Source organism: Pantherophis guttatus, chromosome 1 (assembly GCF_059756535.1).
Source record: "Pantherophis guttatus breed Tessera chromosome 1, ASM5975653v1, whole genome shotgun sequence".
NCBI classification, from domain to species: domain Eukaryota; kingdom Metazoa; phylum Chordata; class Lepidosauria; order Squamata; family Colubridae; genus Pantherophis; species Pantherophis guttatus.
In genome coordinates, this window is record NC_142063.1 from 147,952,674 (window position 1) to 147,966,115 (window position 13,442).

A 13,442-nucleotide genomic window follows, 5' to 3' on the forward strand; every position below is an offset into this window, starting at 1 on the left:
AATTCCAGGGACAAGACAAATATCAGCACGAAGGACAGGAAGTCTATGATTGCAGTTTAGCAGCCTAAAGGAAGCTATTAAATGTGATTCTTGAATTTACAACTTTTGGAAATGTGACTAATCTATTAGCTGGCTGTAGTGCCAATGCTTTTTTCCAAAAATAGTCCCTTTAATAATTATGTACAACTAGATAGGATCATTTGTTCCTGAAGCCTCAGACTATGTGGACATCAATGATCCATGAAATGACAACTTTGATCCATTTTATGGGCTGCATGCTACCAGAGAGATTATTTGTCAAAATGTTTTAGCTTACCTTTCTCACATTTAAAAATATTCCTTTTTCCATACCTATTTTGGTAAAATTTCCACAATTAGGGAGAAAATGTTGTGTATAATCCTTTTTTTTTCTTTTTACTTCGCGATCCAAACCCAGCATCCTCACAAATATCTCCTCTGGAAACTGCCAGGTATGATATCTGAGTGATTTTGTTCAACTTTGTTTTTATTTATTTTAACATTACAACAAAATTAAATGGTAAGCAACCATGCTGCAAAAAGAAGAAGTTCAAATTTCAAGGATAGGGTTTTTTTTTTAATTTCAAATACTATCTCTGATCCCTGAATATATTTCAGAGGTGTTTTTCATAAAATAAACATGATAGTTGCAGTCCAGTGTTTTATTTGGAGGTGTTCCAGAGGTGGGATTCACTTACCTTCCCTATCGGTTCGCAAATGTAAGCGCATGGGGGCTGTTGTTAACTTAGTAACTATGTTGTTAACTATATTGTTAAGTTAGTAACACCGCTATGAAGTGAATCTCGCTTTCCCATTGTCTTTGCTTGTCAGATGGTCAGATGGTCAGATGGTTATGACCACGGGATACTGCATCCGTCATAAATACATGCCAGGTGTCAAGCATGCAAATTGTGATCATGTGCCCATGGGATGCTGCAATGGTTGTAAGTGTGAAAAACGGACATACGTCACTTTTTTCAGTGCCGCTGTTACTTTGAATAATCACTAAACAAATGGCTGTAAAATACAGGATTACCTGTGTCTGCTTGTTTAATTTGCAGCCATGATGGTATCAATACCTATCATATGAACATAATCCATACACTCTCAGCTGCACTGTTCCAATGTTGGGAGAGCATGATTAAGGAAGATTAAGCCATCAATAAAGCAAGCATTTTTATAGAGCATCAATTGAGGGCAGCGGTGGGTTTCAATTTTTTTTACTACTGGTTCTGTGGGTGTGAATTGGTGGGTATGGCTTGGTGGGTGTGGCAGGGGAAGGATACTGTAAAATCTCCATTCTGTCCCCAATCCAGGGGAAGGTTACTGCAAAATCCCCATTTCTTCCCGATCTGCTGGGACTCGGGAGGCAGAGAATAGATGGGGCCGGGGCCAGTCAGAGGTGGCATTTACCGGTTCTCCAAACTACTCAAAATTTCCGCTACCGGTTCTCCAGAACTGGTCAGAACTTGCTGAAACCCACCTCTGATTGAGGGGCATGGGAACAATGGGAGGAAAGCCAATCTACTGTTTGAGGAACCTATCTGAGTCTACCTAATAAGGTGACCGTACTCTCCTGTAGCTTCAAATTCTGCAGGTAGCATCCCATAGAACAGAGAAATTCATTTCCATTAAATAAAATTCCATGAGTCTTTCCTCACTGCTGAATTGAGATGGCAGAACGCTATAATGGCATGAAATTTGCGGGTCTGTATCCACCTGTCAATACTAATCTGGAGAGAATGAGAATAACAGGGGAAAGAATATTGAATGCTATCAGTCTCACTTATGGCAAGGATGAGTTAAACTAGCATCTCAGGGACAACACAGGAGAATGATATTGGCCCACAATTATGTACCATGGGGAAAAGTTCCATGAACAGCCAGCCAGAAATAAGATCAAGTTTAAGATACTTATTTATTGCCTAATTTTCATATGTTTTTAAAAATGCCATGGCAGTATCCCTGGATAACTTTTAAAACTAGAAACAAGTGTATTTTTTCAGCATCTTTTTGGCATTTTTGTGGATTTGTCACAAAGATAGGACTCCGGTGTTAGACAGCAGAGGGCGTATGTCATGCAGTCTTATCCGTCACTTAGTATTTCCATGAACAGAGAACCTGGTAGGTACTATTGAGTGGGGGGCGGGGGGGGGGTTCATTGGCGAGACACAGCTCTGGAAACGTACATATAAATATATCTCACACCATTCCTGCTAAGTGCAACACAATATGGTATATAAGGTAAAAAAATCTAGAGTTATAATAATAAAAGACAGGCAACATCAGCAAGGTACTAATGTTTTTTTTTAAAATTGATTTATATGCCGCCCTTCTACAGAGACTCAGGGCGGCTTACAATGCGTTAAGCAATAGCCTTCATACTTTTGTATATTTATACAAAGTCAGCTTATTGCCCCCACAAACTGGGTCCTCAATTTACCTATCTTAGAAAGGATGGAAGGCTGAGTCAACCTTGAGCCTGGTGAGATTCGAACTTACAGTAATTGCAGACAGCTGGTGTTAATCACAATGCTATCAGTCTGCTGAGCCACCAGGCCCTGTGCTTTATCATTTGGGTTTATAGCTCAGGCACATGTACAAGCCATGATAAAAAAAAAAGTAGGTAAAAAGCTTACTTAGATATTGTATAAACACCAGTTGCTCACCACAGCATGAAATATATAGATTCAGTTCTTTTTTATTATCATTATATGTTTTTTTTTATTCAAAACAAAATTAAAATACAAAACTCCCCAAGACAAAAAACCCTACAAAAAACAAAGCAATCAAAGCATTAAAAAGGTACATAAAAAAGACCTACACATATTATCCCCTCTAGTTGAACACTGATTAATACATTACTACAACATTAGTTCCATCCCTTGCGAAACAGGCCTTCCAAAATTTTTTAAACTACTGAATATAGATTTAGTTCTGAAGTGAGCTTCTCCTCCTTCAGCTCATGCAAAAAAGGAGAGGATTTTTTTTTTGACTACCAAGTACTTCTCTCAATGCAGTCTGAGACTGTGACATTTCTCATTGAAAGTAATTTATGATGCAATTACAACACAATAGGAATCATTCAGCTTAACAAGTTATTAAACCAATTCTGCAAAATACACTCAACATCTGCACCCTGTAATTGCAACTTGTTTGGCTCTGGGGAGGAAAAACAGAGATACAATTGTAATACAGATGCAATTTGTGTTTCTGTTGATGAAAATATATGAAGTCAGTCACCACTTGTCTGGCTGAGGATGAGTTTTTGCAGTTGGTGTCGGAACAACGGTGTCTGTGTGTGAACCTCGGCATTTACTGTATTTTTTGGCATATATGATGCATTCCCCCCCAAAAAGAGGCTGAAAATTTGGGTGCATCTTATACTCCGAATGTAACCCTGCCCACCCACTGTCCCCCACCCTTCGGCCTCTGCGCATCCTCTTCCTTGCTGCAGACATTGCCACAGACAATGGCTTAGCCATTTTGGGCACTACACATTGCGTTTTCAGCCTCCAAACGCTCCTTTTGAGAACCCTTCTAGTCTGCGGGGATCAGCAAAGCATATTGCCGCCAATCACCGCTCGAAAACATGATGTGTTTGGAGGTTGAAAACATGACGTGCGATGCCCAAAATGGCTATCAAGAACAGCTCCTGTTTTCTCTTACTCCTTCCGCGCTTCGCCTGCTTTAGTCACTGGAGCTCCCTCTGATGATCAGCTGTGCTTTTGAAGCTGTTTTTTAGCCTCAACGAGGAGCTTGTGATTGAAACGATATTCTGCGCTTCGCCTGCTGTTCTCATTGCTGTTCCCTCCAACGATCAGCTGTGCTTTAGAAACTGTATTTCAGCCCCAACCAAGCGTGTGCACACACGTTCAAAACCAGCGAACTAATGTGCTGTAGCTGACCAGGCTAAGGACACTAGCCAGATGAATACCTGGTAGGCAGAACCTTTTCCCCCTATTTTCCTCCCCCAAAACTAAGATGCATCTTATACTCCGTTGTGTCTTATACAATAATAGTTTATGTCATGGTTCTGCTGGGATGCTACAAAGTTGATTTTATGGCTTTAGTTCCACTGGGAAGAGGAGTACTATAGCTTGCTTCAGGCATCACTTTCACATGTTCAGTTCAAAATATAAAGGGCACTAATGATTTGACGGGAAGCAATAATCTCTATATTTTCAACGTAGTTGTCTGGGACAAGGAACTTGGTTCTCCATCAATCACTTTCATAAGAGCTACAAATCCGCTAGGGAGGTTCCAACGTATGTGGATCCATTGCAAACAATTGTGCTAGAAGTGTGATCTTCCCTTAAGTCACTACTGTGACTAGGAGAAGGAAAGTTTGCAGAAAAATTCATATAATGCATACTAAATCCTTAGTTGCCCATCAAAATGCAGAAAGCATGCTACTCTACCTTAAAAAAAAAACCCACTGAAATTTGAGCAAGAGTTTTTTTTGCTTGCTGCTGCCTTTGGTTTGCAAAAGAGAGATGCCCAATTATATTACAGTACACAAAATCCAGGATTTCTTTGTTGTTCGTATAGAAATCTTGTTCTTCATAAGGCTTGTCCTGCTTTGTTGTCTGCTTAGTTTTGCACTCTGCTTGCCTAATTCTCATAGCAACATTGCTCATCACACAACTGTGGCTTTTCTTTTTCAGCCAGCTTCTCATATGCTGATTTTTTTTTTTAATTTGATTTATATGCCGCCCTTCTCTGAAGACTCAGGGCGGCTTACAATGTGCTCAGCAATAGCCTTCATCCTTTTGTATATTTATACAAAGTCAGCTTATTGCCCCCACAACTGGGTCCTCAATTTACCTACCTTAGAAAGGATGGAAGGCTGAGTCAACCTTGAGCCTTGGCGAGATTCGAACCCTGCAGTAATTGCAGGCAGCTGGTCTTAATAACCAGCTTAATAACAGGGAGCCTTAAACCCCTGTACTACCAAGGCTCTTATATCCTAGTGACTTTGTATCCATAATTATTAGTTAGGAATGCAAATTTTCTACTAATTTATGCTCAATAATTTGATTTGTATCATGCAAACAGAACGACTTTATTATAATTGAGGGGTCTCTCCGAGTTTGGTTGTTTTGTTGCAGACATTTCATCACCATACTAGGTAACTTCATCAGTGCTAGTAGGGAGTGGGGTTTGCTCTCATTTTATATTCTAATGACTTGCCCTGTCGGTGCTGGTGGGAGTGGTTTTGGTGCTTCTTTGGTTGGGCTATTTACTGTTAGCTTGTTTGGCAGTCCCTTGATTGGAACTTTACTTCTTGCTTGTTGATCTGATATTAATCTTGGTTTTAATCTGTGCTCATTTGGGTTTCGATTGTTGGTGCTGGTTTATTATAATTGCTATTGCTGAGAAATAAATAGTGAACTAACTTAAAAGAATACAAGAGAAATAAGCACTTTTTTCTAATTTATACAAAAGCACTGTTTGGGCTAGCACCAACCCGGCCCAACTGGTTTCTGTGCCTAAAGGAAGACTAGAATCTGTGCCTAAAGGAAGACTAGAATTAGGAACACCTTGTTCCTAATCTAGCATCTTAAACAGTCCACCATGCTTCTTATTCTATGAGACATAGGTATATATTATAAAGCAAGAATCAGGTTTCTAAGCATCCAGATATTGATGAACTTTGCTCTCATCATTCTGAATCAATAACTATGCTAGCCAGAATAGATAGGAATTGGAATTCTCCACCCAACACCTCTCAACTCCTGTTCCCTAAAGGAATTTGGAAGCTGGCAATTCTTATGAATCCCTATTGCGAGTCTATGGGCCTTACCCAGTTTCTGCCTTGTTTACAATCTTGCCACAAAAGCAGCTTTTGCTGGAGGCTTAATCTATTCCATTGTATATTACAAGGCTTCTGCATTTCATGTACTAAATACTATCTCCTTCGTACAACTCCTTGGAGCTTTCCCTACAAGCATTTATTCATTTATATTTAAAAAAAAATTATATACCACCCATTTTGGAGACTTGTAAACAGTATGACAGTTTGTAATAGAATACAATAAAGCCATCCCTAATGAACCAATTAAAACATCTTGGTAAAAAACAAAGTGAAAATGAAGTCTAATAAAATTAACTTGTGTCAAACGAGCAGCCCATAACCCCTTTCTCTACTCATCTGTTCAGTGGATCAAGAGAATCAGCCTTGTGAGCAAGTTGATTTGAATTAAATTTACTCCGTATACCCAACAACTCCAAGCAAACGTGGTCAGATGAATAACTCTTTCCTGGGTAGTCAAAACTCTGAAAGAGAGCAGGGTCTCCAGGAAAGGTGTATTAAAGGATTTGTAGTATCGAAATCCTTCTGAGGAACCCTTCCCTCTAATGAATTTACATTCTTACCAGAAAGTTTTGCAACCACATAATTCCCCCTCAGTAACATGACCATGGCTTTAGCTCAGGGGTGAAATCCAGCAGGTTCTGACAGGTTCTGGAGAACCGGTAATGGAAATTTTAAACAATTCGGAGAACTGGTAGCGGAAATTTTGAGTAGTTCGGAGAACTGGTAGCAGAAATTTTGAGTAGTTTAGAGAACAGGCAAATACCACCTCTGGCTGGCCTCAGAGTGGGGTGGGAATGGAGATTTTACAATAACCTTCCCCCAGGAGTGGGGAGGGAATGGGGATTTTGCAGTATCCTTCCCCTGGAGTGGAGTGGGAATGGAGATTTTGCAGTATCCTCCTGCCACGCCCACCAAGCCACACCATACCCACAGAACTGGAAGTAAAAAAAATTGGATTTCACCAGTGCTTTAGCTCCAATGACCCTCCCCGGACTAGGAGAAGATGCAAGATCACCCAAGGTGTTTTTCTTTACAGTTGCTCTTTATGAAGAGACTATAAGACAATGGTATCTGGGTCTGGGTATCTGGGAAATGAGGAAATTCATTAAAATTTCTGCAGAGGCAAACAGAGCCTTTTCGAAGGATCCTATGTTTGTCTACTTCCCTTGCTAACTACTTTTGGATATTTCCTGTTAATTGGTTCAAAGAAGTTAGACACCTTAAAAGTGACAAGATTGCAATCACCAAGTGAGTACCTTCAATCCCTGATATAAGAAAATGAAGAATTATTTTTTTTATAATTTTTAAACATTTAAAATAAACAGCAAAACGTTAGACAAGGTTTGGGCTACAGAAGGTTTTAAACAGATTAAGAGTTGAGAAAATATTGTGCAATTAACACTTTGAAATTATTTTTTAAAGGATAAATAAATTATTTTTTAAAGGATAATACCACTTTATAATGCCTTGGTAAGGCCACACTTGGAATACTGCATTCAGTTTTGGTCGCCACGATGTAAAAAAGATGTTGAGACTCTAGAAAGAGTGCAGAGAAGAGCAACAAAGATGATTAGGGGACTTGAGGCTAAAACATATGAAGAACGGTTGCAGTAACTGGGTATGTCTAGTTTAATGAAAAGAAGGACTAGGGAAGACATGATAGCAGTGTCTCAGGGGCTGCCACAAAGAAGAGGGAGTCAAACTATTCTTCAAAGCGCCTGAGGGTAGAACAAGAAGCAATGGGTGGAAACTAATCAAGGGGAGAAGCAATTTAGAACTAAGGAGGAATTTCCTGACAATTAGAACAATTAATAAGTGGAACAACTTGCCTGCAGAAGTTGTGAATGCTCCAACACTGGAAGTTTTTAAGAAGATGTTGGATAACCATTTGTCTGAAGTGGTGTAGGGTTTCCTGGGCAGGGGGTTGGACTAGGAGACCTCCAAGGTCCCTTTCCAACTCTAAATGGTAAAAATGGTAGGTAAAATGATCGTACAAAGTCAATTTATTTGACCAATTTATTTTATTTGACCATATCCCCTGACAATAGGAGGTATGTTGTTATTTTGGATGGTTCTTTTTGGATTTACTATTAATCTTGATTGGAAAAATGTGATATGCTATATTTGTTCACAGTTAAGACAGTGTTTAAGCCTTTCTCCCTATAGTTACTCTATTATCATATTTTTTATACTATGGGTAATCCTCAACTCACAACCATTAATTTTGTGACCGTAAGACCAGTTGTAAGTGACTTACAACTGGTAGTCGCACTTATAACTGTCACAGCATTCCCATGATCATGTGATCAAAATTCCAGTACTTGATATTTGGCACGTATTTATGATGTTGCAGTGTCCTGGGGTCATCTGATCACCACTTGTGACCTTTCCAGTTGGCTTTTAACAAAGGAAATCAAAGGGGGAATCCAGATTATTTTAGCAACCATATTATTAGCAACTGCAAGTGATTCCCTTAACAGCCATGGCAAAAAAGGTTATAAAATTAGGTATGACTCACTTAACAACTGCCTTGCTTAACAACAGACATTCTGCTCTCAATTGTGGTTAGGAATCAAGGATCACCAGTAGTTAAACTGGCATTATATCTGATTTCCTTTTTATTTAAACTAAGGAAATTTGGAGAATTTGTCTTTTTAATGGAGAAATTATCTCTTTTTATTAAGTTAATTTCTACCCTGTTTCCCTGAAAATAAGACATCCCCTGATAATAAATCCAATCGGGCTTTTGAGCACATGTGCTAAAATAAGCCTTCCCCTGAAAATAAGCCCTCCCTGAAAATATTTAAATGCAGAGCTGGAAATCAGGTAAGACGGCAAGAGGAGCCCCATCTTGCTCCATGCACCCCAAAATAATAAGACCTCCCCAAAAATAAGGTCAAGTGCTTATTTTGGGGGTTAAAAAAATATAAGATAGGGTCTTATTTTGGGGGAAACACGGTAGTATTTTGTTTATATCAGGATAGTGGGGTTTTCCCATGTGAAGGATTCCAAAATCTAACCTCAAATATGACAATATTTCAGAAGTTAGACTAAAGCTGAGGTGACCTAGATACAGGGCCACCCCAAGCCCATGTTGGATATGTGTGAAATGTGGATTTATGAACTTGAGATATGGAATATTTATTTGAATAGGACATGGCATTGGTTGGACATGGGTGATTTTCTTTGGATTTGTTGGGATTTGGAATGGGGAAAATATTGTGTATTGGAGCTGGTCTTTTTTTAAAGGAAAAACTTGCCATGTTCAATTTTAAGGGAGTATTTTATATCTTTTAAATGGAGTTTTGCTTAGAGCTAAGACCTGAGATAAGGAATGTTGAGTTTTATATATGTTAATTAGTGTTAATATTTTAGTGCTGTGCTTGGACTTTTTGTTGATAATTGGATGAGAAGATGTTATTTATTTAATTTGCCTATTGTTAAAAGATGAGTTATAGTAGAAAGACTTTTATATTTGTTAATTAAGAGGAGGTGAAGAGATTATGAAATTATTTACTTTCTTAAGGGGGTTATTTTTACTTTTTTTGCCTTCTTGAACTCTTCCCCCCTTTTTTTGTATTGTCTGTTATTTTTGTTTCTAAAATTTTTAATAAAATTATTACAACAAAAAAGAAGATACAAGAAAATTGCATTAACTGTTTGCTGCCTTGAGTCATTTATAAAAGTAATAAAATGTGGTATATAAAGAAAAATAAACAATAACGTACACAGTCACAAAAATGATTCAAATTGGTGGGAACACAGAGTTGAGAAAGCAGTTAAAAATAAGCATGTTAAAATAATCAAATGCAAACTGATAAACTTTTGACTTATAGCACACCAGATTTAATTGTGGTTGAAAAGAAAAGTGTGGATAATTGATAAGGCATTACTAGGAAATAGCATCAGATAGAGAATTGGAAAAGATCACAAAAAACATGATCTGAAAATTGAAGTTGAAAGATTATGGCATAACCAGCCATGGTAGTCTGACTGGTTACCAGCACATTGATGCCACACCAAAAAAAAAATCTTAGATGGCACTTAGAAAATGTATGCATTGGTAAAATTTCCATCTGTCAAGTACAAAAGGCCACATACTTGGATAATGTATATTATGCCAATACATTATGAGTATTCTAAGTTCTTGGGAATGTAAAAAATTAGCACCCACCCCTCTCTTAGAAGAATGAAATATTTTGAGAAATATTTAAAAAGGCAGAATATTATATTTCTCGGGATGAAAATGAAGAAACATGCTCTTGGAAAGCAGCCCCCACCTTTCTTAATAGCCCTCAGCAGATGTCAGCACTTAAGAAATAAAGAGATACTTAGCTCTATTCATAAGCAAGTACCCTCATCCAAGATCCAACAAAGATAGGATTAGCCCTCAGCCACAATAGGAATTACCTAACACAAGCCTTCATTGCACCAGCAGTCCAAACTTCAACCAAACTTAGCTCAGACAAACATGACCATGGGAGTCTGACAACAGCAATAGAATACATGTTCTTGCACAGGAACAGGAAGCTCAAATACAGAGCCCAAGAGAAGGTATAAATACCTTCTACTCTCAACTCCATGTAGTTAGCTGCACCAGAATTACAAAATTACAATTGGGGTCTGTACCTGGGGCAGAACACACATGCTTCTTCTTCATCAATAAATGGACTCTTCCCCTACACGCACACACCCCGAATTCTTTATATTCTTGACTCAAAATGTATGCCTGTATTTGACTTGTGAGACTACTGACAATAGAGGGAGAGAATAAGCAAAACATGCAGCCTTTATTTTCACTCTTTTATTTGTATTCATTTATTTCCAGACTAAAAAAAATTCCCAAGCGGTACACATGGGTCAGTCAGAATCATCAACACCTCTTTAATTCCCTTTTTAGCCTACTTTTGGAATGTGCATAGTTTGTGCAATCCACGTTGCTTCGTCTTGGAATCAAGACAGAAGAGAGGACTCCTTAAGGCAGAGAAAAACACTGTTTCAGGAAATGTGTCATGTGAATGTAGAGGTGCTTCAAAGAAAGGCCTGGAATTCCATGGTTTTGGTCTGTGTACCACTGAAAAGGAAGAGAAACATTATCTTAATTCTATGGTTCTTAAGCAGAATTCAAACAAACAATAAAAACTTTATAAGATGGGATGGGAGACAGAAAAGGGGATTTGGGTCTTTGCATCTCATCTTATGCTCTCACACGCTAAGCAATAGCAATAGCACTTAGACTTATATACTGCTTCACAGTGCTTTACAGCCCTCTTGAAGCTGTTTACAGAGTCATCATATTGCCCTCAACAATCTGGGTCCTCATTTTACCAACCACAGAAGGATGGAAGGCTGAGTCAACCTTGAGCCAGTGAGACCCAAATTGCTAAACTGCTGGCTAAGGTTGCATAGCAAGACCTTGCTGTTGTAGTATGTTATACATGGAGGGGTGGGTGGGTTTCCTGTTCCAAGAACAAAAGCCAAAACTTGGGTGATTCTCTCATTCATAACAAAAGCCATTTAGGTCCTGAAAGGGCATCAGCACGGTTACAATGGCAAACATCCAAGCCAAAAGAGCCAATCTGCACTGATTGTAATGAAAACAGCTGGGATCAGCATTAGGTTTTTGTCTTAAAATGAGGTCTTCAGAATTGCAAAATCACCCCCCCCCCACTATTTATATCACAAAAACTTTTCTTCTATTTGTGTTTTGACAAGTAGCATAAACATGCTGGCTTCCTATCAGAGGTAACCTTTCTTCCCTCCCCCCCCCAAGTTTACAACAATTTTGGCATCTAGGGCACATCTCCCTTTTATACAGAATACATAATAATAGAGTTGGAAGGGATCCTGGAGGTCTTATAGTCCAACCCCCTGCTCAGGCAGGAAACCCTATACCATTTCAGACAAATAGTTGTCCAATCATTCTTAAAAACCTCCAGTGTTGGAGCACACATAACTTCTGAAGGCAAGATATTCCATTGGTTGATTGCTCTGACCGCCATGAATTTTCTCCTTAGTTCCAGAGTAGTTGCTTCTCTCCTTGATTAGTTTCCACCCTCCTCTCTTATTGGGAAATAAGGAGTTACGATAGCAGGCATTTGCATCTGTGATTCCAGTTTAAAAGCAAAACTGGTTTTAAGAAGATGAAAATGTTTAAGCTATCAGTCTTATCCTTTGCCCATTGGAGGAAGATTTTGGGCTTCCCATGTAAGCAAGGGGTCAGCAGTACTGTTCCTGTAGGCAGCATGGTGCATACAATACCCTGAAAAGCAGTGGCTAGACCAAAAATTCAGCCTAAAATTACCTTATTTAAATCCCAAGAGATCAGCAAAAGTTGTGGCATTTTCACGTTCCCACCTAAAATCTTGCAATACTTTGGGTGAGAAAGTGAAGTGAAAATCCTGTGACATTTAGTAATTTCTCAAGTAATTTAGGCCATTTTACAAACAATTTTACTGGGCACAGTTTGGACTTATAGTGTCATACCTGCTAAACAGAATTTTAATTAAAGGAATAGCCAAGATTAATTAAATTTTATTTAATTAGTTGTAGTATTTGGAGGCTTGGTTTTAATTCTGGAAGTCCTCCCATTCTTTTCTCTAATATACTCTAATACATTATCTGACTATGCTACATCTCAATGTGGTCTGAAACAATGGATAGAAACTAATCAAGGAGAGAAGCAACCTGGAATTAAGGAGAAACTTCCTAACAGTGAGGACAATTAACCAATGGAACAGCTTGCCATCAGACGTCAGTGCTTCATCACTGGAGGATTTTAAGGAAAGACTTCTACCTGTCTGGAATGTATAGGAACTCCTGCTTCAGCTAGACTAGAAGATCTCCAAGGTCCTTTCCAGCTATGTTCTCTTTGATTGTTTATTTATTAGCAGTTTATTTATTAGATTTATAGCCTGCCTTTCATTCAGGAGTTCAAAGCAGCATATATAGCAGTCCCTCCTACTCTTTTACTATTGGAAGGCCTGAAACACAAGTTAGGAACAGATTGCCATGGAGAAAATCTATGTGGACACTAAGAATCAATACTGACTTGATGGCATGTAATCAAAATCAATCAATCAATCCTCCCATTTTCCGCTCCTAAAGGCAACTCTGTAAAGTAGGTTGAACTGGGTGAGAATAACTTCAAATTTAGCAGGCGAACATCTATGACTGAGGGTGGATTAAAACCTATCCCCACTCCAGTGGTGGGTTGCCCCCGGTTCGGATCGGTTCTATAGAACCGGTAGTAAAACTGGCGGGAGGCTCTGCCCACTGACCCAGACGTCATCAGGAAGCTTCTGCGCATGTGCAGAAGAGCGAGAGAGCGAAGCAAGCACTCGCGTGTGGCCCCATTGCGAACCGGTAGTAAAGGTAAGTAGAACCCCCCCTGCCCCAGTCCTAATCTACTACTGAACAACTATCCCAAATTATTTGCGTGACCCATTAGCGCTTAAATGATTTGATCATATCTACCATTGCTTGAAAATCCACTTGTGCATTGACTAAGGCTTTGGAGATCTGTGCCGAGTTCTGAAAATGAACATTATCTGAAATAAAAAAAAAAAAAAGCAAGGAAGAAGAGAAATTAAGAAAGTGAATGTGG

At 38.8% G+C, this 13,442-nt stretch overlaps 1 protein-coding gene across 2 annotated transcripts in view; it reads right to left on the bottom strand.

Moving 5' to 3' along the window:
* Positions 1-10,625: 10,625 nt before the first annotated feature.
* The window catches only part of LOC117670827 (prolyl endopeptidase FAP), a 68,389-nt gene continuing 65,572 nt past the window's right edge, over positions 10,626-13,442 (bottom strand). For both annotated transcript variants that reach the window (XR_015731136.1, XM_034426293.3), the window contains 2 exons: positions 13,313-13,386; positions 10,626-10,910 (listed from right to left, as the gene is read on the bottom strand). Coding sequence is in view for 1 of the 2 variants with exons in the window: in XM_034426293.3 (XP_034282184.2) it covers positions 10,812-10,910; positions 13,313-13,386 (173 nt within the window). In the remaining variant the exon portion in view is untranslated. The remainder of the gene's footprint in view (positions 10,911-13,312; positions 13,387-13,442) is intronic.